General features: G+C 65.1%; 4 protein-coding genes and 3 non-coding genes across 11 annotated transcripts; 3 read left to right on the forward strand and 4 right to left on the reverse strand.

Moving 5' to 3' along the window:
* The first annotated feature begins 128 nt into the window (after positions 1-128).
* Positions 129-3,608, forward strand: SLC30A3 (solute carrier family 30 member 3). Its single transcript, XM_051615056.1, has 8 exons — positions 129-541; positions 1,372-1,472; positions 1,555-1,701; positions 1,796-1,949; positions 2,403-2,607; positions 2,730-2,835; positions 3,151-3,285; positions 3,390-3,608. The coding sequence occupies exons 1-8, from the start codon at positions 129-131 to the stop codon at positions 3,533-3,535; spliced, it is 1,407 nt and encodes a 468-aa protein (XP_051471016.1). The 3' UTR covers positions 3,536-3,608.
* Positions 3,609-4,301: 693 nt separating this feature from the next.
* On the reverse strand, positions 4,302-14,396 carry GTF3C2 (general transcription factor IIIC subunit 2). 5 transcript variants are annotated; one of them, XM_051615168.1, is made up of 18 exons: positions 14,226-14,396; positions 13,639-14,014; positions 12,663-12,969; positions 12,093-12,187; positions 11,756-11,833; positions 11,331-11,429; positions 10,979-11,206; positions 10,520-10,631; positions 10,299-10,416; positions 8,509-8,540; positions 8,148-8,277; positions 7,199-7,343; positions 6,806-6,967; positions 6,205-6,292; positions 5,857-5,985; positions 5,626-5,757; positions 5,130-5,232; positions 4,302-5,048 (listed from the first exon to the last, which is right to left on the reverse strand). In XM_051615168.1, exons 1-18 carry the CDS (start codon positions 14,236-14,238, stop codon positions 4,696-4,698), a joined length of 2,700 nt encoding a protein of 899 aa, XP_051471128.1. In that variant the 5' UTR covers positions 14,239-14,396; the 3' UTR covers positions 4,302-4,695. The 5 variants fall into 5 exon arrangements, with proteins under 5 accessions (XP_051471128.1, XP_051471130.1, XP_051471129.1 ...); XM_051615171.1 differs by having other exon boundaries at positions 4,743-5,048; positions 5,130-5,237; XM_051615170.1 differs by lacking the exon at positions 11,756-11,833.
* Positions 14,397-14,811: 415 nt separating this feature from the next.
* LOC127383444 (U1 spliceosomal RNA) lies at positions 14,812-14,975 on the reverse strand. The gene has a single exon (XR_007889211.1). It is a non-coding gene; the product is annotated as a U1 spliceosomal RNA (small nuclear RNA).
* Positions 14,976-15,166: 191 nt separating this feature from the next.
* Positions 15,167-17,965, forward strand: LOC127382906 (all-trans retinoic acid-induced differentiation factor-like). Its single transcript, XM_051615057.1, has 5 exons — positions 15,167-15,404; positions 17,110-17,215; positions 17,331-17,452; positions 17,539-17,639; positions 17,743-17,965. The coding sequence occupies exons 1-5, from the start codon at positions 15,167-15,169 to the stop codon at positions 17,845-17,847; spliced, it is 672 nt and encodes a 223-aa protein (XP_051471017.1). The 3' UTR covers positions 17,848-17,965.
* A 399-nt stretch (positions 17,966-18,364) lies between these two features.
* Positions 18,365-18,528, forward strand: LOC127383428 (U1 spliceosomal RNA). The gene has a single exon (XR_007889196.1). It is a non-coding gene; the product is annotated as a U1 spliceosomal RNA (small nuclear RNA).
* Positions 18,529-19,848: 1,320 nt separating this feature from the next.
* LOC127383445 (U1 spliceosomal RNA) lies at positions 19,849-20,012 on the reverse strand. The gene has a single exon (XR_007889212.1). It is a non-coding gene; the product is annotated as a U1 spliceosomal RNA (small nuclear RNA).
* A 399-nt stretch (positions 20,013-20,411) lies between these two features.
* On the reverse strand, positions 20,412-22,750 carry LOC127382820 (all-trans retinoic acid-induced differentiation factor-like). The gene is made up of 7 exons (XM_051614924.1): positions 22,450-22,750; positions 21,872-21,996; positions 21,555-21,626; positions 21,162-21,233; positions 20,925-21,046; positions 20,738-20,838; positions 20,412-20,634 (listed from the first exon to the last, which is right to left on the reverse strand). Exons 1-7 carry the CDS (start codon positions 22,498-22,500, stop codon positions 20,530-20,532), a joined length of 648 nt encoding a protein of 215 aa, XP_051470884.1. The 5' UTR covers positions 22,501-22,750; the 3' UTR covers positions 20,412-20,529.
* Positions 22,751-23,892: the final 1,142 nt, after the last annotated feature.

Genomic DNA, 23,892 nt, shown 5'->3' on the forward strand with positions numbered 1-23,892 from the left:
GAGTGGGCGGGGCCCGGGGATGGGGGCGGGGCGGGAAGAGGGGCCAGGGGCGTGGGGGCGTGGCCAGGGCTGGGGGTGGGTCCCTGTGGTTACGGAAGCAGGTGCCCGCGGAGCTGCTCGCCCCCGGCATGGAGTCCCCGACTGGCAACGAGAGCGCCCGCCTGGTCAGCCCACGAGCCGGCCCCGCCGACGGCAGCCTGCGCCTTAAGAGGTACCGCCGGCCCCGGCACCCCATGGCCCCGGCACCTGCGCCTCTGGCACTCCTAGCACCCCGGCACTCCCAGCCCCTTGCCCTCCCTGGCACCGCTACCCCCGGCACCCCGGCACCCCCTGCTAGCGCCACCTCCCCGTACCCCCGGCAGCTCCTGGCACCGCCACCTCCATCCTTCCCGGTATCTGCAACCCTCGACCCCCCGCACGCTCACCGCCTCCCCATTACCCGGCATCTCCGTCACCCCCATCACCCCCGGCTACCCCCGCCCTCCGGCACTGGCACTCCGGGCAGTGCTAGCTCCCACCACTCGGGACCCTCAAGCCCTCGGCAAGTCCAGCACTGCCTAGCTCCCACCCCAACTCCACCGGCCCCCCTCGCACGTCCATACCCCCCCCCGAGTCCCCGCGCCTTCATCCATCCAGCGCGAACACTAGCACCTCCGCAGTCCCCGAGCCAGCCCCGACGATCACCTACACCCTGACACCCGCACCCACCCCCGACACCGGCACCACCTCCTGCCTGGTACCAGCACCTCCAGCCAAGCGAAACCAGCACCCCCGCCCGTGCTCCAGCTCTTTTTTTCCCCTCAGGTGCCCATCCAGCTCGTACGAGCTCCCAAACATCACCTCTTGGCACCGGTACCATCCGTGACCCCCTCCTGCACCAGCACCATCCATCCGTGACCCGAAACACCAGTACCATCAGTCCATCACTTCCCACACACACCGACACCGTCCATCCATCACCCGCCCCCCCGCACCGGTACTGTCCATCCATCACCCCCACACACACCGGCACCAACAACCATGCATCACCTCGCTGCAACAACACGCCCTCAACCCATCAGCACCCCGCACTGCTCCCCCACGCATCGGTGCCCTGAGCCCCAGCATCAGCTCCTTGCCCTCCCCCCACCTCCCTTCCCCACACCGCCTCCCCCTCCCCCGCCCCCTTTCCACAGCCCGCCTCCAGACAGTTTGCTGGCACAGCCCTCCGGGGCAGCGGGGCTGGACGGCGACTGCCGGTAGCCCCGGGGATGACGGGCAGGGGTACTGGCAGCTGGTGCAGCCAGCAGTGACCCCCGCCTCCAGTCTGTTTGCAGGGTCCCAGGACACCCCGTCTCTCCCGGCCCCCCCAGCTCCCTGCTGCCGCTGCAGCTCCCTCACCCCCAGCCCCGGCCTGGGGAGGCTCCAGGCCCGCCGGCAGCTCAGCATCGCCTGCACCATCTGCTGCGTCTTCATGGTTGGGGAGGTGATAGGTAACGGTGGGACAGGGCTGGGGAGGGGCCAGGGAGGCTGCCCCAGCCAGGGCACGGGGTGCCACCTGCCCTGTGCCTGCAGGTGGGTACCTGTCCCACAGCCTGGCCATCATGACGGATGCAGCCCATCTGCTGACCGATGTAGGCAGCATGGCCGTCAGCCTCTTCTCCCTCTGGGTCTCTACCCACCCACCCACCAGGACCATGAGTTTTGGCTGGCACCGCTCAGGTGAGCCAGGAGGCATGTGTGAGACAGGTGGCACGGGTGAGCCAGGGGGCAGAGCCCCGCGGCTGGGTTGGGTGCTGATGGTTCTGTCCCACAGAGACACTGGGTGCACTGGCCTCTGTCCTCTCCATCTGGGTGGTCACTGGGGCTCTGGTCTACCTGGCAGCCGCCCGCATTGTCAGCAACGACTACGAGATTGAGGCTCAAGCCATGCTGGCCACGGCTGCCAGCGCTGTCGGCATCAACCTGATGTAGGTCCCACACAGGGCTCTCTGCACCTGCGTTCCTGCCCCACAGCCCCCCCCACACCCCTGGCCTGGGCCCTTGCACCGTCTCCCTGCTCCATGTGTGCCCCTGGTGCTCCAAGACCCCCAACCCTGGACCCCAGGTCACCTTCTGTCCCTGCACACCAGCCTTGTGTCACCAAACGCTGCCTCTGCCTGTTGCCCAGACACTCCCAGCTTCCAGAGCCTGTGCGTAGATCCCCTCGCCCCACATCCTGTGGCTCTCTGAGCACAGGTGCCCTGGGCTTGTCTTCCTGTCCTCATACATGCCCTGGCCCCATGCATCTCCCTGCAGTTCTGCAGCTGTCCTGTCCTTGTGCTGCCTCCAGCCCTGCCCCATGGCAGGACTCTGCCCCACACCTCCTCACCCTCCTGGGGCCAGCCAGGAACCACTGCCTGAGCCTGTCCTGCTCCCCCCAGCATGGCATACATCCTGCACCAGTCCCCTGCCGGCCATGGGCACAGCACAGGGGGTTACGAGCACCTGGAGAGCACTGGGGGCTGCCTGCCTGGCCATGCCCCCCTGCCCGGCAGCACCAGCGTCCGAGCCGCCTTTGTCCACGTGGTGGGTGACCTGCTGCAGAGCATTGGTGTCCTCGTGGCTGCCACCATCATCTACTTCAAGGTGTGCAGATTGGAGTCACCTCTGACCCCTGGGAGAACAACTCCCTCAGCCCCAAGCAGGCTGCTGTGGGGCACTCCACCAGGTGCCCCCTCCCAGCCCCATGCAGCCCCTGCTCTCTGCAGCCCCAGTGCAAGATCGCAGACCCCATCAGCACCCTCTTCTTTGCCATCTTTGTCCTCGGCTCCACCTTCACCATCCTCAGGGATGTCTTCAGAGTCCTCATGGAAGGTTTGTGGTGGGTGAGGAGGGTGCAGGACCATGACACAGGGTCTGGCAGGGGGCAGAGGGGGGCACATGTGCCGCAGCCCCCAGATGAGCTGCTCCATGTGGCAGCTCAGCCCTTCGCAACCTCTGCTCTCCCCCAGGCACAACCCAACCCCTTCCCTTGCCCCTCTGAGCCTCCCCATCCCAGGCAAAGGGCCCCATGGGGACAGGTTGCCTCACCCTTGAGTCACTGTCCCAAATCCAGTCACAGCCTGGGAAAGCCCTCACCACAAGCCCTGACCCAGGCGGGGTGCCAGGGTGACCAGGCATTGCTGGCAGGGACACCACGAGGCATCGAGTTCGAGGCGGTGAAGGAGCTGCTGCTGGGGGTGCGCGGGGTGAAGGGCACCCACGACCTGCACCTCTGGGCCCTGACGCTGAGCCACCCCGCCGTATCGGTGCATGTGGCCATCGGTGAGTGCCACAGCCCGGCCAGCTTGGGCAGCCCTCAGGGCATGGCCGAGGGTCCCACTGGCTGCCCACGCTGGGGCTGAGCCATGCTGTCCTGCTGTCCCCAGATGCCAGCGCTGACCCCGAGATGGTGCTGCAGGAAACCACCACTCAGCTGCGGAACAAGTTCAGCTTTGCCTCCTGCACGGTGCAGGTGGAGCAGTACCGGGAGGAGATGGCAGCCTGCCAGCATTGCCAGGACCCCTGTGCCTGAGACCCTTGCCCACTGCAGAGCTGGGTCTGCTCCTGAACCCCCACCCTCCGGGGCAGGCTGGGCAGCACAGGAGCAGGGGTCCCTGCGCTGCATTGGCCCTGCTGCTGCAGAGCCCCAGGGGTTGCAGTGGGGTGGCTTGGGGTGGGGTGGGGACAGTTGTGTGGCCTCAGGGCATGACATGCAGCTTGGCCCCCACAGCACAGGGGCTCCCCTGGGAGCTGTGCTGGGAAGGGACCAACCCCAAAGGAGGAGGGGTGGGAGGGGGGTGCTCCTACCACCTCCCACAGAGCACTGCTATCACCCAGAGGAAGGAGGATTTCATCGGGGTGGGGAGACCAGACCCAGCTTTGGCCCCAGACGCTGTCTCCCTAGCCCCCCAATATGAGCTTGCTACTTCCCAGTCTGGGGGGACTGGGGGTTCCAGGGCTGCTGCTGCACTCCCAGGCACAGGGAGTCAGAGCAGCCAGAGCCCAGAGCTCAGCCCCAGCCAGACCTTGGCCTTACCCATCCCCACGCCGTGAGTCTGTGTCTGTCACTCCACAGCGTGTCCATCTGTATGTCCCTGTGCAAGGAGCCCTGTGAGCCACAGCAGAGCCCATGGCTATCAATAAATGTGATGGTGAGCAGCAGCAGTGGCACAGGTGGGCTGGGGAGGGGGACATGACCCCAGCTCCCTGCGAGGGGCAGAGTGTGGCCAGGGCTGGGCCTCCCCGCAGCACCACAGCCACCCCAGATACAGGCAGCGCACCAGCACCACACCAGCCTCTACAAAACAAACCACGTTTTACTGCACAGCTGAACACAGGCTCAATGTGAGCGACTCCAGAGCTCCAGCATCCACTGGCCCCACCGCCCTGGCCTGCAACAGCACAGGAGGGTTCAGCAGGGGACAGGGGGCAGGAGCGAGCACAACCCCACACAGGGGGAACCCCACAACCCACAGCTCAACCTAGAGACAAGCAAGCGTCCTAATGCCTGCCCCGCATCAGCTCAGCCCAAACAGTGCAGAGGGACCCTTCTGGGCACAGAGCACAAGGACAAGTGTCCTGAGCATCCCAGGTGACAGCCAGGAGCAGCCATCCCGGCCCCAGGAGGCAGGGACCCAGAGGATGAGAAGCACCAAAAATGACACGTGGCCCTCTTGGACAGCACAGCCAGCCCTAGCCCCAGCTCCTGATGAGGCATGCACATGTGGTGACAGGACAAGGGTTCCACCGTACACGGTGGCAGCACCAGGGTCCCACGGCACATGATGGCGCCACGAGAGTTCCCCAGCATGTGGTGGCACCATGAGGGTTCCACAGCACTACTCCGCTGGCAGTGGGGAGCACTGTGGGGGGCCAGGGCTGCCAGGCTTGTCCCCATAGAGGGCAGAGAAGCGGGCCTGGCATTCCGGGAGCAGCCGGCGGCCAGTGCTGGCAGCAAGTCCTGCCAGACAGTGCGCTCGCACGATCCCTGCCTGCCCGCCAGACACCAGCCAGCCCAGGGAGTCCAGGTTGGGGCTGAAGCGGACCTGTGGGAATGTGAGAAAGGGGTCAGGAAAGGGCCTAGGGGCCAGGACCCTGCAGCCGCCAGGGGCAGGCAGCCCCCTCACCTTGTGCAGGGACTCCAGCTGCAGGCGGTCTAGGATCAGCTCTGCCTTCGCCTCCTGCGTGTGCATCCTGCGCACGGGCTCCCGGCTGGGCAGGTTCTTGAAGCTGCGCTGCGAAGCGGCGGCACCGCTGTGGGCAGCGTGTCCCGGCAGAAGCACTGCGCCCCCAGCGGCACCAGTGGCAGCGCCGGGACCACGGCACGGCACCGTGCTGCTCAGCCAGGGGACGTGTCGCCCCTGGGGTCACCCACAGTGAAAGGTGGCAGGAACCAGACCCTGGGCAGAGCCCACCCCGGGGCCCTTCTGGCAGATCTGACCCAGACTTGCTCCCCCTCTCTTGCACCAGGGAAGAGGGAGCCCATCCCCCTGCTCTTGGGGCAGTCAGCCTGGGCTCTGCCAGAGGCAAACGGGCTGCTGCAATGTCTCCTTATCCTGCCAAAACCCTCCAGGCCCTGTTCCCCCAGGTCCCACTTAGGCTCAGGACCCCCTGCCCACCTACCAGGTCCATGTCCCGGAACTGGATGTAGCTCTTGGCCACCATCTCGCTGTAGAGCCTGGTCTTGGGCAGTGCCTGCACGCTGCCCTCAGGCCCGGCAGGGCTACAGGGCAGTAGATCGGCTTTGTACACCGGCTGTGGGTGAGGTGAGACTCAGGAGGGGGACAGGGATCACCAGGGACAGGGCTGGGGGCACAGACCCGACACCCCCCATGCCTCGACCCAGCCTCTTACAAATCTGCGGTCCGAGGAGCGCTTGACGTTGAGGGGGTTGACAGCCAGGTCAGGCAGCACTGCAGCCACCAGCTCGCCGGTGATGTCTCCTGCAGCCACCGTGTTCAGCCAGTCTGAGCCTGATATGCTCTGCAGGGACAGAGGGCTCTGGGGCACAGGGTCCCCAGGGGGTCCGTGCCACCCCCAGCCCAGCAGCAGCACCAGCCCCAAACCCTAGGCACCCTTGGGGAGGGACAGGCAGGCAAGGACACCCCCCCACCTAGCTGCCACAGTCCCTGGGTTTGGGGCAGGTGCCCACCCCTCCGATACGGCTCCCCAGGATAGCACGGCCCTGCACTGGCCTCTTACCCACACAGTTCCCTTGCGGGGGGCCACAAAATAAGCCTTGAAGCCCAAGTATCCGGCGTCGATGTAGTGGATCCCACAGAGCCCGTAACTGTGACAGAAAGGGAAGGGATGGGGACGGAGTGCAGCGCTGCCACCAGACTGCGAGAGCCAGGCAGCAGCCCACCTCCCCTGAGCCCCCAGGAGGATGGAGGGGGGCTGGAGGGGGCCTGTCCTCACTCTAGCAGCATGTCACAACGTCACAAGGTGGCTCAGGGCAGCTCCCAGAGGCTGAGAACACACCAAGACCCCAGAACCCTTTTGCCAACTTGTGTCAGCCTGGGTCCATGCAGGGCCCTGCTGTCCACTCCAGCCCGGGGGCCCTGTCCCCCCCATGCCCACCTTGCCCATGACCCAGGATAGCACCATAACACAGCCCCTTAGCCACACCAAGGCTGTGCAGCTGTGGTGGGACCCAATATCAGCAGAGCCAGTGCTCCCAGGGAGGGAGAGACCCAAGGGACCCCCAGGACTCAGAGAACACCAGGGGGGAGGCAGGAGCAGAGCCCTGCAGCAGCCTGGCCCCCAGGCTCGGAACAGGCATGGTGACGGCCCCGGCACTCACGAGGCATAGCAGTTGTCCTGGGCCACGGTGACACCATTGTAGGGGAGCAGCCAGGCCACCTCGGTGCTGAGGAACCGCTTGATGCTGTTGATGGGCTCGTAGAGCCGCCGCAGGTCCCAGAACTTGATCTTACGGTCGCTCCCTGCCGTGACCAGGAAGTTGCTGAGAACCAGGAGAAAGGCAGCACTGAGAGCCCAGCGCAGAGCCGTGCCCTGTTGCTGTGCAGAGACAAGGTGGCCCTGGTCCCACAGCACAGGGGTGCTCCCATCCCATGGCTCGACATCCCACACCCTGGAAAGCCCACTTCAGCCTCAGAAGGTCCAGTGTCATCAACACCAAGTCCCCTGAAGCCCACCCCAGCAAAGAAGCTGTGCCAGTGGCACCAGCTCTCACCTGTCGGCCTTGCACCACTCGATGCTCCGCACCGCCTGGTCGTGGGCCATGAAACATTGGAATGGGTAGAGCTTGAGGGAGCCATCAGGCTGGCGCACACACTGCAGCAGAGACTTGGTGAGCAGGTCCCAGATGGCTACGGTGCCTGTGGGATGAGACCTGCACCTGTGAGGAGCTGCCCTGGTGGCCACACCATGGCTGAGGCAGGGCTGGAGCTGGGGACCAGGGCTTGGAGTGGGACAGGAGGGCTCGGAGACAGCAGGTCCTGCCATTGCAGCACAGAGCTGTGGGTTGCCTGAAGTCAAGCTTGCATCCAGGGAAGTCAGACAAATGCAGGTTAAGCCAGAGCCAGGCCCCGGAGCCAACAGGGATGTGAGATTGCCTGTGGCCAGCCCATGGTCATAGAATCCCAGACTGGTTTGGGTGGGAAAGGACCTTAAAGATCATCCAGTCCCAAACTGGATGGCCCTGCCATGGGCAGGGACACCTCCAACTAAACCAAGTTGCTCTGAGCCCCATCCAACTTGACCTTCAACACTTCCAGGGATGGGGCAGCCACAGCTGCTCTGGGCAACCTGGGCCCGTGTCTCACCACCCTCACAGCACAGAATTTCTTTCTAATGTCTAACCAAAATCTCCCATCTTCCAATTTAAAGCCATTCCCCCTCATTCCATCACCCCATGCCCTTGACAAAAGTCCCTCCCCAGCTTTCCTATACCCCTTTCAGGACCTGAAAGGTGCTCTAAGGTCTCCCTGAAGCCTTCTCTTCTGCCTTTCCCCTGTCCCAGAGATGGGTAGAGGCTCCTGAACAGTGCCTGCCAGTTGCTGCTGCTCCCCCTGTCCTGTATGGTCAGGATCCCCCATTCCCTGCCCTGGCTGAGGCTGAAGGAGCACGGAGCTCCATGTGTGCCTGTCCCTGCCATGGGGTGCCGCACTGTCACAACCCACCGTCATAAAAACCAGCTGCCAGGTGGTGATGGGGCTTGGAGGGCATCCAGGAGAGGCTGAAGCACTGGCCGCACTCAGATGAATTCCCTGCCTGGATAGAGCCCACCTGGAGCGTGGCAACACACTGTACCTGGGGACAAAGAGACAGGCACCCGTCACAGCTCTGCACTGGTGCCACCTGCGTCCCAAGAGCTGGGGACAGCTGGGTTTGAGGGCAGGGCTCTACTCTGCCACCCCAAGCCCCTGGGGACCAACGAGCTCTGCAGGTGTCCTTCCCCCCCAGCTCCCCACCCACGCCAGCCCTGAGGGCTGCCGGATGCCAGCCCCGATGGGGACAGCAGCGGGAGATGGGGACACTGACCTTGCAGATAAGGTGCTTGTGGAAGGACTCATCTAGGAGAGAGCAGAGGAGGGTCAGGACAGACACCCACTGCTCAGTGGCCCACAGTTTGGCCTGGTCCTCCCAGCGGCCCTGGCCAGGGCTCCCTGTTCCTGTCCTGCCATCCCCACTGCAGCTCAGCAGAAAACAGAGCACAGGGAGCAGCAGGGCTGGGAGCACCTCCCGGAGCCAGACCTGCCGGCACCAGAGGACACAGCACCCCGAAAGGCGCTGCACACAGAGATGGGGCAGGGCCAACTCCCCCCCGCAGCCACCTTCACCCCACCACAGCTGGCTGCCTGCCTTGATGGAAGATGCCTTCACTAAACTTGAGGGGAGTTGGTGGCATGCACAGGGACTGCACCAGACCATGAGGGACCCAGTGGGGACAGGAGCAGATGGGCAACAGGGGCTGGAGCAGCAGGGGCAGCCACTCCCAGGGAGGGCAGATGGGGCAGAGGACAGGGTGCCCAAGGACCCTCTCACATCAGCTTCTGCTGCCAGAACATCTCCCCCACCAGCAACACACAGCACGAGCGCTGTGGGGTCTCTGTCAGAAAGTACCCCCCATGTCCCCCTGCATGGGGCTGTCCTCAGGCACAGCCACCCCTGCACAAGCACATCGGTGCCCCACAGCCCGGCAGCTGCAGCCACAGCCAGTGTAGGGCATGCACGGAGCAGCCACACAGCTGCTCCAGCACCTCCATCCTACCTGGGCACGGTGCAGGGAACAGCCCCAGGTTCTGCCAGGTGGGAACACCTGGGACAGGGATGCAGAGCCTCGGGGAAGCCAGCACAGCCACACCAGGCTGGGAGTTCCCAGCAGGGCCCCGGCAAACCGCAGCCTGGCACCGATCCCGCGGCTGCAGACCAGCCCCCCCCAGCCTGGCAGTGAGGCATGAGCCCGGTAGGTGCCGACAGGACGTGACAGGGCCTGGCGGGTCTGCGGGAGCTCTGCGGGCTGGGGAAGGATCGTTCCTGCCGCAGGCTCCTCACGTGGGGCTGCAGCAGCCGGCGCCGGGAAGGGCAGCGCCAGCACGACGTGCCGGCGGGGCTGGGGGATCCATCTCCACCGTCAGCCGTGGGCGTGCGGCTGTCAGCCACGGCCCAGTGACCACGAGCAGCACGTGGGGACATCCATCTCTCCCAGCGCACCAGGCTGTCAGAAGCACCATCAGCCCCACATCTGCACCACAACAAACAGCTCGGGCTGGGCTGGGCTGAGCAGCTCGGCCACGGCAGGACACGCTTGCCGCAGCACACCGGGAGGTGGGGATGGGCTGGGAATGCTGCCGCAGACACGCCTCTCCCGGCAACCCCACTCCAGCCACAGCATCGCTGCCAGGAGCAGCTTCCCCCTGCCCCTGGCAGGGCTCCCTAGGCACTAGGGACTAAGACTAAGCCCACCTGGGGGCCAGCAGCACTTCCATACAATCATCAATCCCGGATGGTTTGGGTTGGAGGAGCCTTAAAGCTCCCCCAGTCACAACCCTCTGCCACTGGCAGGGACACCTCCCACTAGACCAGGTTGCTCCAAGCCCCATCCAACCTGGCCTTCAACACTGCCAGGGATGGGGCAGCCACAGCTGCTCTGGGCAGCCTGGGCCAGTGTCTCATGCTTTGATGTCCCCTGACACCACAATCAGCCCCCCTGCCCCCTCCTCTGCCCAAAGCCAGCCCAGGGGCAGCTGCTGGTCCCAGGGCTTGTGCCGCCCACCCTATTATGAGGAGGGGGCTGGGACAGCCCTGCCCAGCAGCGAGGCTCTTCCTACCTTTTACCTGGGTTGTCTTGGCACGCTGCAGGGCCCCAGGGTGCGGCAGGGAGTACAGGACCACCTTGCCATCCGAGCAGGCCACGGCCAGCAGCCCCAGCCGGCCCATCTGCGGGTGCTGAAGAATGAGACATGGGCTCAGCCCCAGGGCCACTGCCTGGGCAGGCACAGACCAAAGGTGTCCCCCAGGGCCCGGGTGGCCATTCTGGCTGTGCACCCACCGTCCTGGCAGTGCTGGGTGGCTCCCAAGCGCCACTGGGGCAGAACTTCATGTCCCAGACGCAGCCGTGATCAGCAGCGATGGCATAGGCCAAGCTGGCCTTGTCGGCAGAGCTGCAGGAGTGGGGGCAGCCGTGAAGAATGTGGCAGCTGGAGCCCAGCAGCTCCCAGTGCACACCAGAGGCTTCTAGTAGACACCAGAGGCTTCCAGTAGACACCAGCAGCTCCAGTACACACTAGCAACTCCCACTGCACACCAGTGGCTAAGCCTGCTGCCAGCAAAGCCCTTGTCGGGTTCAGGTCACGGCTGGTGGCTCTGGGAGTGGACAAACCCACGTGCTGGGTCGTGGAAGGACAGGAGGTCCCTGGAAGCCATGGAGGGACATGGGGGCTCCCACCCCTGGGGGCCGGGAAGTCCCCAACCCCTCCCTTGGGGCTGTTCCCCTGGCCAGGCTACTCACCCCTGCTCTGGCTGCAGTGTGCCCAGGTCCCAGAGCTGCAGGAGCGTGGGGCCGTGGTGCAGCCCAGCCGTGCTGTGTGTCTCCCCCATGCTGCCATGGCAGTACACGGCCACGTACTGCGGGGCGACCGAGCCCGCGGGACACGGGCACCACTCCAAGGCCCACACAGGCCCACCCACGAAGAAGGACACATCCAGGCGCTCCTGGTGGGGCTGCAGGGAGCTAAACCTGCCAGCAGGGACAGGGGTGAGGGCACAGGGGGACAGCTGTGTCCCCACCCCAGGGCACACTGGGACCAGCCCTGGGGCCACAGCCATGACAGCCATGGCCTGGCAGAGTCCCCAGCACCAACCTGTTCACCCTGTACAAGACTCCGTCATCTTTGATGCCCTCCCGCTGGATGGAGAAGAGGGGAGACTTCTCCTCTGCTGGCAGGTATGGGGCCGCTTCACTGGAGAGGCAGAAGGTGAGAGGGTATCCCTGTCCCTCATCCCATCACCCCCAGCACCTACCCCAGCCTGGTCACCCCAAGGACTGCCAGGATTCCATGACCAAATCCGCAAGAACCCCAAAGCTCCCAAGAAAGCTCCATCCCAGCTGCTGTGGTCTGGCCCCGCCAAAGCGGCATGGGAGCACGGCACCCACTACACGCTCCCTGCCTCCAGCCCCCACAGCTGAGGCTGTCTGCTCTGTCCCAGCTCCCCCTGAGCACTGCCCAGACCTGCCCCACCATGCAGCCCCTCCCAGAACCCCCTCCCCAAGCTGCCCCAACCGCACCTTTCAGAGAGACATGTCCATTTGTGTGCTGAAGGGATCCAGTCAGGAAACTCCCACTGTGAGTGCTTCTGATCCCGCCTGCAGCCAACGGGCCAGACCTCAGTCACCACCTCCTGTGCCCTGTCTGCAGCCCCCCTGCAACCTGCAGCCCCCTCAACCCTGCCCACAGCACAGGCAGCCCCCTGCCCGCCCCCCACCCCCTACTCAACCCAGCCCAGCAGGATGCTGACATTTCCAATGGCACATGCTTCATTCTCCTTGTGCCTGTGATAGCAATGGTACCCAGGACCCCAGCAGCCCACCCTGAGACCCCCAGCATCCCCAAGCCCTCACTCACAGGCTGCAGGTTAGGCTGGAGCACTTCTCCACTGGGGCCATGATGGAGTTGTGGAAGCCATTGGGAGCGATACCTCGGCACTGGGGCTTGGATCTCTGGGCACAAGGGTGGACTTAGAGCTGCCTCTGCCAGCCCAAATGCCCTCCAAAGCCCACAGGGGATCTGCCCATCCTAAGGGCACCAGTGCAGCCCGCAAGCAAAGAGCTCTGCCACAGCAGCAGCAGGCACTAAGACTGAATCCCATAGGGTTAGAGACAAAGTCCCATTCTGGGGACTTCCACGAGTGGCAGGATCCTGCCCTTACCTCCGCCCAGCTTCAGCCCCGCACCCTTTCCCAGGAGCTCCTGTGCCTTGTCCCCATCCACCCCCCTCAGAGATGGCTCTGCCTACAGTTAAGCCGCAAGAGCTGCTCAGATCCAGAGCTGACTGTGCCACCACCAACCGAGTCCTGCTTTGGAGCTGTCCTGCGCCAGACAGCCAGGGTGGGGACACAGCTCAGACACTTGGTATTGTTCATCCAAAGGGAAGAAGTGGCCATGGCAGAGACCTTGCCTTTGACCCTGCCCTTACCCCTGCAGACGACGTTTTCCCACCATGCGCTCGGAGAGGCTCCAGCTCCTGCTCTGACGCCTCACTGAGCCCCACATCACTCCCCTCTTCCTCTTCCTCCTCTGCCTGCAGCAACACCTCCTTTGAGGGCACAAAGTCGGCATCTTGCGCAGGATCATCGCTGTCTGTTTCCTCCTCCTTCCTCCTGCGGCTCCGGCGCTTCTTCGGGACTCGCTCAAGCTCTGGCTCCTGGGCTTCCTCGGTGGGAGGCGGAGGCTGGTACACAGACGTCAGCTCCTCTGCCAGCTCCTGCAGGTACAGCAAAGCCCTGGGGCACCAGAGGCATTGCCCGGAGGTGAGCAGGGGGAAAGCAGAGGGACCAGCCCTCTCTCCTTCCGCCCCACCCTGCAGGACCAGGCAGAAGCACCACTCCAGCTCGGGGTCAGGGTGAGCAATTTGCTCCAGCCCTGCCTAGCCAGGCTGCAGCAGAGCCCATCTGGATGCTGTGCCAGCACTGGGACAGCCAGCACCCCCCACCCCTCTTCAGGGAGTGCCGTTCCAGCTGCAGGGAGGCATGCAGCTAGCAGGCAGTGCATGGCCTGGCCCTCTGCCAGCCAGAAAGCAGGACTTTTGCTTTTGCCAGCCAGACACCCTCCCGTGAGTGTCCTTGGCCAGGAGAACTCCCATCCCTCACTGTGGGTGGTGTGTCCTCCCTCTGCGCAGCCTGGTGAAGGGAATAGGACATTGTGACCCCACCAGCTCTGTCCCTTCAGGCACCCAGAGCACAGTAACCGCCTGAGCTGCCTTCAGAGGCCCTGGAGCACAGGGGATTCCCCTGGGGAACCCGCCTGCCCCACCGATGTGTAATGAAGTCCTTAGGAAAGACAACGAGACCCCCCCACCAGGCGAGGCAGAGGTCTCGAGGAGCCACTCTGACAGCAGTGCCCACCCTGTCCTTCCAAACCCCCCCGGACCACCACCTGCTGCCCCTGCTCACACTTTGGCTGCCCGCCTCTTGGGGCGCCCACCAGGGGGGTTCTCTGGGCCTTCACCCTCCTCGCTGCTTCCTAGCATCTTCTGCACGCAGATGGACTCTGGGGCCGGACACTCCAGGTCCTGAGACAGCTTCAGGAGCAGCATCTCCGCCTTGGGCTTCCGCCCACACCTCCTGGTGGCCTTCGGGGGCGGCACAGCCCCGTTCTCCGAGGTCCTCGAGGGCTCACCGTGCCCCTCGCTCTCCGTGGGTACTTGTCCACTGGGGTCACGGGGGCCACTTTTGCCTTTTTTGTTTCGGGTATTTTTCGGGAGGGGGGACTTGCTAGCTTCCTCGGAGAGGCCTGAAGAGTCCAGATCTCCGAGCGGCGACAATTCCCCTGCTCCAAAGATTGCAGCCAGAATTAGCACAAAAATCGCAGCGGGGGTCTCGAAACGCCCCCCCCCCCCCAATCCCTCCAGCGCTCCCCACGGGGCACGATGCGCTGCGGGGGCAAAGGCGGGCTGCGGACCCCCGGCAGCGCACCGTGCTCCCAGTAGCGACCACCGAGTAGTGACCGCGGCCATCCCAGCTCCCTCCCCGGTACGTACGGAGCGCTCGCATCTCGCCCTCACGTCCCCGACTGCGGCTCCGGCTGCGCCCGGTGGGTGCCGACCCCCCCCCCGGCTCGGCCCCGGCGGCTCCGCTCCCGGCAGCGCGGCCCGCGGGAAGCGCTGGACGCCATCCCGGCGGGTCCCGACCGGCTCCCGGAGCTGTCACACTCCCCGTTACGGGCCGCGCCGCCAGGACGGAAGCGGATCCGGAAGCAGGGGCGCGGGAAGACGGCGTCACCCCTGCAGCGTCATGACGGAACGCTCCGCGCGCTGTCCCGCCCCGCTCCGCACCGCCGCGCGGGTCCGGGCGGGAGCGACCCTCGCACCCGGGGGGTGCCTGGCGGGAGGAGGAAGGGGATGGAAGCGGGGCACATCACCGCAGAGCGGTGCCCGCAGCACGGGTGCCGCCTGAGGAGATGGAGTGACACCGGCTGTCCCACCGCTGGGGCGGCTTGTCTTCGCAACCATCTCCCGCACACAGCGGCGAGCGCGGCAGGGGGCTCGGCAGCGCAACCACAGGGCAGCGACGAGCTCCGCGCACTGGGGGGTAGTTCTTTGAACTCTGATTTTTAACCAGCAAGACCAGGGGAGAGCGCGAACGCAGTCCCCCACTACCACAAATTATGCAGTCGAGTTTCCCGCATTTGGGGAAATCGCAGGGGTCAGCACACCCGGAGTGCAGGGGATGAGCCTCGCCCTGGGAAAACCACCTGCCTGATCATGGTGTCTCCCCTGCCAGGTAAGTATGAGCTCCTCTCCCCGACAGCGCGCACACACGCCGCCGCACTCGCTCGCAACTCACGGACACCGGCCCCGCACGCGCACCCGCCCCCTTCGCCCCGCACGAGCCCTCCCGCCCCGTCCTCGCGCTCCACGCACCGCCGCCCGGTCCCGCACCCCCGTGTCCCGTCGGGGGCTGGCGCGGTGGGTGTCCCGTCATGCCCCGCGCTTTCTCATCTGCATGGGCACGCCCCCTCCCGGCTCGCCTGGTGCCGAGGGGCGGCAGAGACTGCCCGACCGCGGGGCTCATCACCCGGTGTGCAAGAAGCCGACCCACACACAGAGTCGAGATCTTTGCTTTAATACCCGGTTCTGCGCTGGAGAGGGAGCAGGGCGGTGTTCGACAAAGCAAGCGCAGTTTCCTGAAAAGCAAGCGCTACTTTGATATCCCGAAACGTAAGAAAGAACTTCACCATCGTTCTGTCATTCCCACATAAGATGGACACATCCTTCGCTTCCATTGAAAGGAGCAACGCCCAAAAAATCCACAACGCCCGCTCAAAGGGTGCTTGTGGTGAGCAGGGGTCCCTCTAGCCCACGGGTCTGTATTTTAGTTTGCTATTAGCTTATTAATATGTAAGAATCCAGTTACTCCGTGTTTTCTACCCAGTACCCGAGCCTATAACGAATACAAACTGTGGACAGGGCCCCCTTTCCGTCTCTTTCATCTGCTACCCGAAGGCCCATCTCAAGACCAGGATGGTGACTTGGGCTGTATTTTTCTCTAATTGGAATCTGTTTTTTTTCTAATTCTTACAGTCTCACATAAGCTTTATGTTGATTCCACAGCATCCTTGTAGATAAGTTGATCAAGTATGGGTTTGATGATCAGGCAGTGAGGTGGATCAAGAACTGGTTGAAAGGAAGAAGTCAGAGAGTTGTAGTCAATGGGGCAGAATCTAGTTGGAGGCCTGTGACTAGTGGAGTCCCTCAGGGGTCGGTACTGGGACCGGTGTTGTTCAATATCTTCATCAACGACCTGGATGAGGGCACAGAATGTACCCTCAGCAAGTTTGCTGATGACACCAAGCTGGGAGGAGTGGCTGACACACCAGAAGGCTGTGCTGCCATTCAGAGAGACTTAGACAGGCTGGAGACTTGGGCGGGGAAAAACCTGATGAAGTTTAACAAGAGCAAGTGTAGAGTTTTGCATTTGGGGAAGAAAAACGCCATGCACCAGTACAGGTTGGGGGCTGACCTGCTGGAGAGCAGTGTAGGTGAAAGGGACCTGGGGGTCATGGTAGACAGGAGGATGACCATGAGTCAGCAGTGTGCCCTTGTGGCTAAGAAGGCCAGTGGCATCCTGGGGTGTATTAGAAAGGGTGTGGTTAGTAGGTCAAGAGAGGTTCTCCTCCCCCTCTATTCTGCATTGGTGAGGCCACATCTGGAATATTGTGTCCAGTTCTGGGCCCCTCAGTTCAAGAAGGACAGGGAAGTGCTTGAAAGAGTCCAGCGCAGAGCCACAAGGATGATTAAGGGAGTGGAACATCTCCCTTATGAGGAAAGGCTGAGGGAGCTGGGTCTCTTTAGTTTGGAGAAAAGGAGACTGAGGGGGGACCTCATCAATGTTTACAAATATGTAAAGGGTGAGTGTCAAGACGATGGAGTTAAGCTTTTTTCAGTGAAGACCAGTGATAGGACAAGGGGTAATGGATACAAGTTGGAGCATAGGAGGTTTAAGATGAATATCAGGAAAAATTTTTTTACTGTAAGAGTGACAGAGCACTGGAACAGGCTGCCCAGAGAGGTTGTGGAGTCTCCTTCGCTGGAGACATTCAAAACCCGCCTAGATGCCTTCCTGTGTGATGTACTCTAGGTGACCCTGCTCTGGCAGGGGGGTTGGACTAGATGATCTTTCGAGGTCCCTTCCAACCCCTAGGATTCTATGATTCTATGATTCTATGATTCTGCATATCCTTTTGTTCTCTTTTACGTGATTTGCCCCGAAATGTGCTTTTTTCCTCCGCAACGTAATTTATTTAAATGAATAACGGACATTACCAGGACCGGGTGGTCAGAACACCAGCGGTACTGCTGTCCCAACCACCGCTGGTTCGACGCTGCTCCCCCTGCCTCCCCTGTCCCGGCTACACCCTCTGAGCACTTCCCACGTTCCAAAGACTACACAGGCAGCTCCCGTCCCGTCCCGCCCCGCGGGGCTCCCGGGGCTGTGGTTCCTTCCTGGGCTTCACCTACCTCCAGCACCTGTGAGTACCGGGGGGGACGGAGTGCTACCGCGGTGCAGGTCTGAGCTCTGGTCCCCAGCGCGGGTGCGGGGGGCCGGGCTGTTCCCGGGTGCCGGGTCTGAGCTCTGGTCCCCAGCGCGGTGCCGCTGGCACTGGAGTGCCCGGGCGGGAACGGTGCCTGGGAGCAGGTGACGACACGCAACAGCAGCCGGCTTTGCCAGAGGCAGAGGAACCCCTGCAACAGCTCCGGGGAGCTCGGTATGGCAGGGGGATGGGGCGGGGGGGGCAAGCGGGGAGGGGCTGGCCTCGGCCAGGACCCCTGACTCCCCGCCCTGCTCTGCCAGCCTGGCCGTGCCCCGAGAACGCTGCCTGCGCCCCAGCCGGCCCCGGCCTTGCCCAGTGCCTCTGCGAGAGCCCCTTCCACGGCTACAAGTGCCTGCGTGAGGTGAGCACCCGTTGGATGGGATCCCCGTCCGCGAGCGGCCCTGCCAGAGCACCGCGAGGGGTGGGAGGTGGTTCTGGGATCACTCAGCGCTGCTTTCCCGCAGGGCACCTTCCCTGTGCTGCTCTTCTGTGGGATCCTGGGAGCTGTCACGCTGTCCCTGTCCCTCCTGCTGTGGGGCACCCAGCGCCGGAAAGCCAAGACCCTTTGAGGGGGGAGCAGGAGCTGCATCGCTGCTGAGACCAGGGGCGGGGTAGGGGGGCTCCGTATCCCGGCGTCTGGCTCATGTCACGGGGGCTGGGGACGAATAAAGGCCGCCGTGTCGTCTCCGTGGTCTGTTCGATTCCCTCCCAGGCGGGCGGGGGCGGGGAAAGGTGCGGAGCTCACGAGGCCGCTTTGGGAAGCCGGGACGGTGTCGCCACCGCAGCCCCGCGGGGGCTGAGCCGCAGCCGCAGCCCCGGAGCCCGCGACTCCCACCCCGCGACGGGGCGGGGCGCTGCGGGGCGTGCCCATGCAGATGAGAAAGCGCGGGGCATGACGGGACACCCACCGCGCCAGCCCACGGCGCGACACGGGGGTGCGGGACCGGGCGGGCGGTGCGTGGAGCGCGAGGACGGGGCGGGAGGGCGGGTGCGAGGGGGAGGGAGCGGGTGCGCGTGCGGGGCCGGTGTCCGTGAGTTGCGAGCGAGTGCGGCGGCGTGTGTGCGCGCTGTCGGGGGGAGAAGCTCATACTTACCTGGCAGGGAAGACACCATGATCAGGCAGGTGGTTTTCCCAGGGCGAGGCTCATCCCCTGCACTCCGGGTGTGCTGACCCCTGCGATTTCCCCAAATGCGGGAAACTCGACTGCATAATTTGTGGTAGTGGGGGACTGCGTTCGCGCTCTCCCCTGGTCTTGTGGTTCTAAAAGCAGATGATGCGTGGCTCTGATGATGAGGAGGGGGCTGCTCTCTCTCGGCTTGCTCACCAAGTCTCTCTGTCTCCTCCCGCCTCCCCGTCCCGCTGCGCCTCAGCGCCCTCCCCCGCTTCGCCCCCCGCCCGCACCGGCGGCCCCGCAGCCTCGCCCGCAGCTCCGAAACACGCAACCGGACACCGCCAGCGCTGCCCAGCGGCACGGACGTACCGCCAGCACCGCGACACACGGGAACGGGGAGCACATGCCTTGCGGGGAAGGGGACGTGGCCAATGACGCAGGAAGAGCAGGATGTAAATCCTCGGGTGTCGGGGGCCATCCCCGAGATGCTGGTGACCATCGGAAGGGCAGGAAAGGCAGCAGGAACAGCACGTTCCCATTCCCCACGGGCACCTGCAACCCTCGCTACCAAACGGAGGTCCGTGCTTGAGGAAGAGCAGGTAGAGATTCCCCTCATCCCTCCACTAGCTCAATACTCCAGTTTAGTAACTGGTTGGATTTGTAACTCCAGAGAGATCTCAAGAAGGAGGAACTTGACACATCGTTGGCCAGATCTGCATTGCACCAAGTATTCCTGCTGTTTCCATCCCATTCTGGGTCAATACATGGAGTTCATGTCAAGCCGAGTCCCATCTTGTGTCGCAGCCCAAGTGCATGGTTGGCCTTGAGCTACTTCTTGTGGGGAGAGAACTTGGGTACTGGCTGCTCTCAGATGCTGCTCAGTGCCCGCAAGAGTGAGCCGAGAGACACGGAGCAGGGACTGTCCCTCCCTGCTTCTGCTTTTCCAGCGTTCTGGAAGCGAAGGAGCCAGGGAATGGACCCGGCAGATCCCTCCCTTGGGACCGACAGGCAGAGCAGGGCAGAGCCCCAAACAACTCACTGAGGTGCCACAAGGGCTGGGCAGGTCCCCACAGGGTGTGGCACATCCTGCTGCTGCCCGGGAGTCTGGGCGGCCCCGTCAGAGACAGCACTGGTGTGCAGTGACAGGAGAGCCAGGAATGGAATTAGAGCAGTCGTGACTGCTTGGATTTCTAAGGGGAAACATACGCTGTACTTCCTCCTATCAACCCATCTCCGTGCCGCTGGGCAGCGCTGGCGGTGTCCGGTTGCGTGTTTCGGAGCTGCGGGCGAGGCTGCGGGGCCGCCGGTGCGGGCGGGGGGCGAAGCGGGGGAGGGCGCTGAGGCGCAGCGGGACGGGGAGGCGGGAGGAGACAGAGAGACTTGGTGAGCAAGCCGAGAGAGAGCAGCCCCCTCCTCATCATCAGAGCCACGCATCATCTGCTTTTAGAACCACAAGACCAGGGGAGAGCGCGAACGCAGTCCCCCACTACCACAAATTATGCAGTCGAGTTTCCCGCATTTGGGGAAATCGCAGGGGTCAGCACACCCGGAGTGCAGGGGATGAGCCTCGCCCTGGGAAAACCACCTGCCTGATCATGGTGTCTCCCCTGCCAGGTAAGTATGAGCTTCTCCCCCCGACAGCGCGCACACACGCCGCCGCACTCGCTCGCAACTCACGGACACCGGCCCCGCACGCGCACCCGCTCCCTCCCCCTCGCACCCGCCCTCCCGCCCCGTCCTCGCGCTCCACGCACCGCCCGCCCGGTCCCGCACCCCCGTGTCGCGCCGTGGGCTGGCGCGGTGGGTGTCCCGTCATGCCCCGCGCTTTCTCATCTGCATGGACACGCCCCGCAGCGCCCCGCCCCGTCGCGGGGTGGGAGTCGCGGGCTCCGGGGCTGCGGCTGCGGCTCAGCCCCCGCGGGGCTGCGGTGGCGACACCGTCCCGGCTTCCCAAAGCGGCCTCGTGAGCTCCGCACCTTTCCCCGCCCCCGCCCGCCTGGGAGGGAATCGAACAGACCACGGAGACGACACGGCGGCCTTTATTCGTCCCCAGCCCCCGTGACATGAGCCAGACGCCGGGATACGGAGCCCCCCTACCCCGCCCCTGGTCTCAGCAGCGATGCAGCTCCTGCTCCCCCCTCAAAGGGTCTTGGCTTTCCGGCGCTGGGTGCCCCACAGCAGGAGGGACAGGGACAGCGTGACAGCTCCCAGGATCCCACAGAAGAGCAGCACAGGGAAGGTGCCCTGCGGGAAAGCAGCGCTGAGTGATCCCAGAACCACCTCCCACCCCTCGCGGTGCTCTGGCAGGGCCGCTCGCGGACGGGGATCCCATCCAACGGGTGCTCACCTCACGCAGGCACTTGTAGCCGTGGAAGGGGCTCTCGCAGAGGCACTGGGCAAGGCCGGGGCCGGCTGGGGCGCAGGCAGCGTTCTCGGGGCACGGCCAGGCTGGCAGAGCAGGGCGGGGAGTCAGGGGTCCTGGCCGAGGCCAGCCCCTCCCCGCTTGCCCCCCCCCCCCCAACCCCCTGCCATACCGAGCTCCCCGGAGCTGTTGCAGGGGTTCCTCTGCCTCTGGCAAAGCCGGCTGCTGTTGCGTGTCGTCACCTGCTCCCAGGCACCGTTCCCGCCCGGGCACTCCAGTGCCAGCGGCACCGCGCTGGGGACCAGAGCTCAGACCCGGCACCCGGGAATAGCCCGGCCCCCCGCACCCGCGCTGGGGACCAGAGCTCAGACCTGCACCGCGGTAGCACTCCGTTCCCCCCGGTACTCACAGGTGCTGGAGGCAGGTGAAGCCCAGGAAGGAGCTGCTGGTGAGGGGCGTCAGAGGGTTCTCTGTCAGGTCCCTGCAAACATGCCGGACCCATGGACCTTCTCTGCCTGCCATGCCTTATCTCCTCGATACCAGGGGTTGCCCCCACCCAGGGAGAGGACCTTGGCCTTGTTGGACCTAAGGAGGCTCCCGAGGGCCCACACTCTAGCCTGCCCAGGTCCCTGGAGTCCCTTGGCTGATGCGGGGCCTGGAGGCACTGGGGTGCTGGGGGACACGGGGATTGAGGGGTGGCAACCCATGAAGCAGGACTCATCAGGGGGTTGTTACCCCAGACTCATCAACCTGCCCAGGGCCTGACCCCTTGAAGGGAACAGGAGAGGACACAAAGACTCACAGGACAATGGCAGTGGTGGCTTCAGCCAGCTCCAGGGGAAGGCTCTTCAGGGAGCAGTTGCTCAGGTCCAGCCTGTGGCACGGGGCAGCAGGGGGGCAGTCAGGGAAGGGATGTCACCATGCCCAGCACCCCCATCCTGCATGACCCCTGTCCATGCCCCCCCTGCTCATCCTCAACCCCCCGCATGTCCCCTAACACCTACCCTGTAGCACCCCTGTATCAAGCACCAGGCACCCCCCTGAACCACCCCCCACCCACATGACTCGACACCCCCAGCAACCCCTGTGCCCTCCACTCGTGCCCCTCCTGCCCTGTACCCCAGCAGACGCTCCGCGTGGGCCCCCCGCTCCCAGCAGCAACGTCCCTCGGTGCCACTCGGGAATGCACAGAACTGGGCCACGAGCGAGTCGTTCCGCACCGGCCCTGGGCAGCGCCCACATACCTGGGGGGTGGGGGGGGCAAGTTCGGTGGGCAGCGGGCACCCCTCAATGCTGGGCACACCCCTGAGCAGCCCCTGAACCCCCTTCAACCCCCAGAACCCGAACTCTTCGACCTCTCCGGCACCCCCTATCCGGGCATCCCCAGACTGCGGGTCCCCTGATCCCCAGGCACCCTCCCGGAGCCCCCCGGACCGAGCCCCCCCAGCACCCCTGATCCAGGCGCTCCCGGTCACTGGTGTCTCCCGAGCCCCTGCAGCCTCCGAGCCCCAGCACTCCTGAACACGGGCACCGCCCGAAACCCCCAGCCCCCGACACCCCCAGATCCCTAGCACCCACCGATCCCGGGCACCCCGACCCAAGCACCTCCCAGCCTCCCCGGTCCGGGCTGGCCCAGACCACCACAGCGCCCCGCGCCTCCGTGCCCCCCGGCCTGCTGCCCCTTCCCCACCGCTCACCCCCGCCCCACCGGCGGCCCAGGGCAGCAGCAGCAGCACGAAGACCCCCATGACCCCGCCCGGGCAGCCCCCGCCCCCCGGGGCTTTTCCGGCCCCGCCCCCCGGACGCGCCCCGTGCGAGGGCTCCCCTGGCGGGCGCGGCGGGGGGTTGGGGGGCCTCGGGGAGGGACCGGACCCTGCCCCCTCAGCTCCCCCCGCCGGGGCCTGGCGCCCTCCCGACCCGACCGGGGGGTGCCGGGGCGGGGGATGCGGGGCGGGGTGACCCTCCCGGGGCAGCGGAGCGGAGCGGGGCTGGGGCCGGAGTTGGGGGAGCGGGGGGGGGGGGTGTGTGAGGCCCTGAAAGGGAGGCCTGGTGAGGTCATCAGGCTGCGCGGGTCGGGGCGAGCCGGGCGGAAGTAGCGGCGGGTGAGGGCAGAGCAGCTGCCTCGCTGCGTCATCAGGGCGCGCCAGCGGTTGTCAGGGCGGCACGTGGGGCGCGCGCCGCCGCGCCGGTCGCCGCCGCTGGTGAGTGTCGCAGCGGGGCCGCTGGGTCCCCCAAGGTCACCGGGGCTCGTCCTGCACCGGGGATCCCAAACACCTGGGACAGCTTGGGGTGAGGGGAGAGGCGGGCCGGGCCACCCAGGACCTTAAGAGACCGAGGGGCGGGGACGCGGGCTGGAGCCACCGGAGACCCTGAGGGATCGGGGGGCCGGGACCCGGGCTGGGTACACCGGGAAGTGTAGAGCGACAGACAGCGGGGGACGGGGGGGGCAGACCTCGAGCGGGATCACTGGGGACAGCGGGGGGCGGGGGAAACGGGCCATAGCCCGGAGGCACTGAGTGTGGAGGGATGGAGCTTGGGTCGGGGACGTGGGGACGTCCAGGGAGGGCTCAGCGGGTCCTCAGGTGGGACACCGGGGACGTACGGTGGGAGATGGCGGAGGGGGCCCACAGCCGGGGGACATGGGGCACCGGGCACCCCGGGGCTGGGAGAGTGGGGCCTTGGGCTGGGGACCTGGGCACCTCCAGGGAGGGGACAGCAAGGCCTCAGGTGGGGAGCAGAGACTGGGGCCTTGGGTCAGTGACACCAGGGGATGCCAAAGCTGGAGGCCTCAGGGACACCCCTGTGATGAGGGGGCCTTGGGCTGGCCCTCCTGGGTTGCTGGACCTTGGGCTGTGGTGCCGGGGGGGGGTGGTTGCTGGGGGCTGTGGTGCTGCCCACCCCATGTTTAGTCTTGGCAATGGAACGTGGTGACCTTGGACCCTGCCCAGGAGCTGCGTAGGGGGTGTCCCAGCCAGGACGGGGACAGCAGCAGGACACGCTGCCCTCTCACCCCCTTCCCTCTTGGGCCACCACAGCCCACGCACGGCCTCCGTGGCAGGCAGGCCTGGGCAGGCTGTGCTGGGTGCACAGGGCTGGGGGGCCTGGGCTAATCCCCCCCAGCATGACCTGGACAGGCATTC

This window comes from Apus apus, chromosome 3 (assembly GCF_020740795.1).
Source record: "Apus apus isolate bApuApu2 chromosome 3, bApuApu2.pri.cur, whole genome shotgun sequence".
Classification (NCBI taxonomy): domain Eukaryota; kingdom Metazoa; phylum Chordata; class Aves; order Apodiformes; family Apodidae; genus Apus; species Apus apus.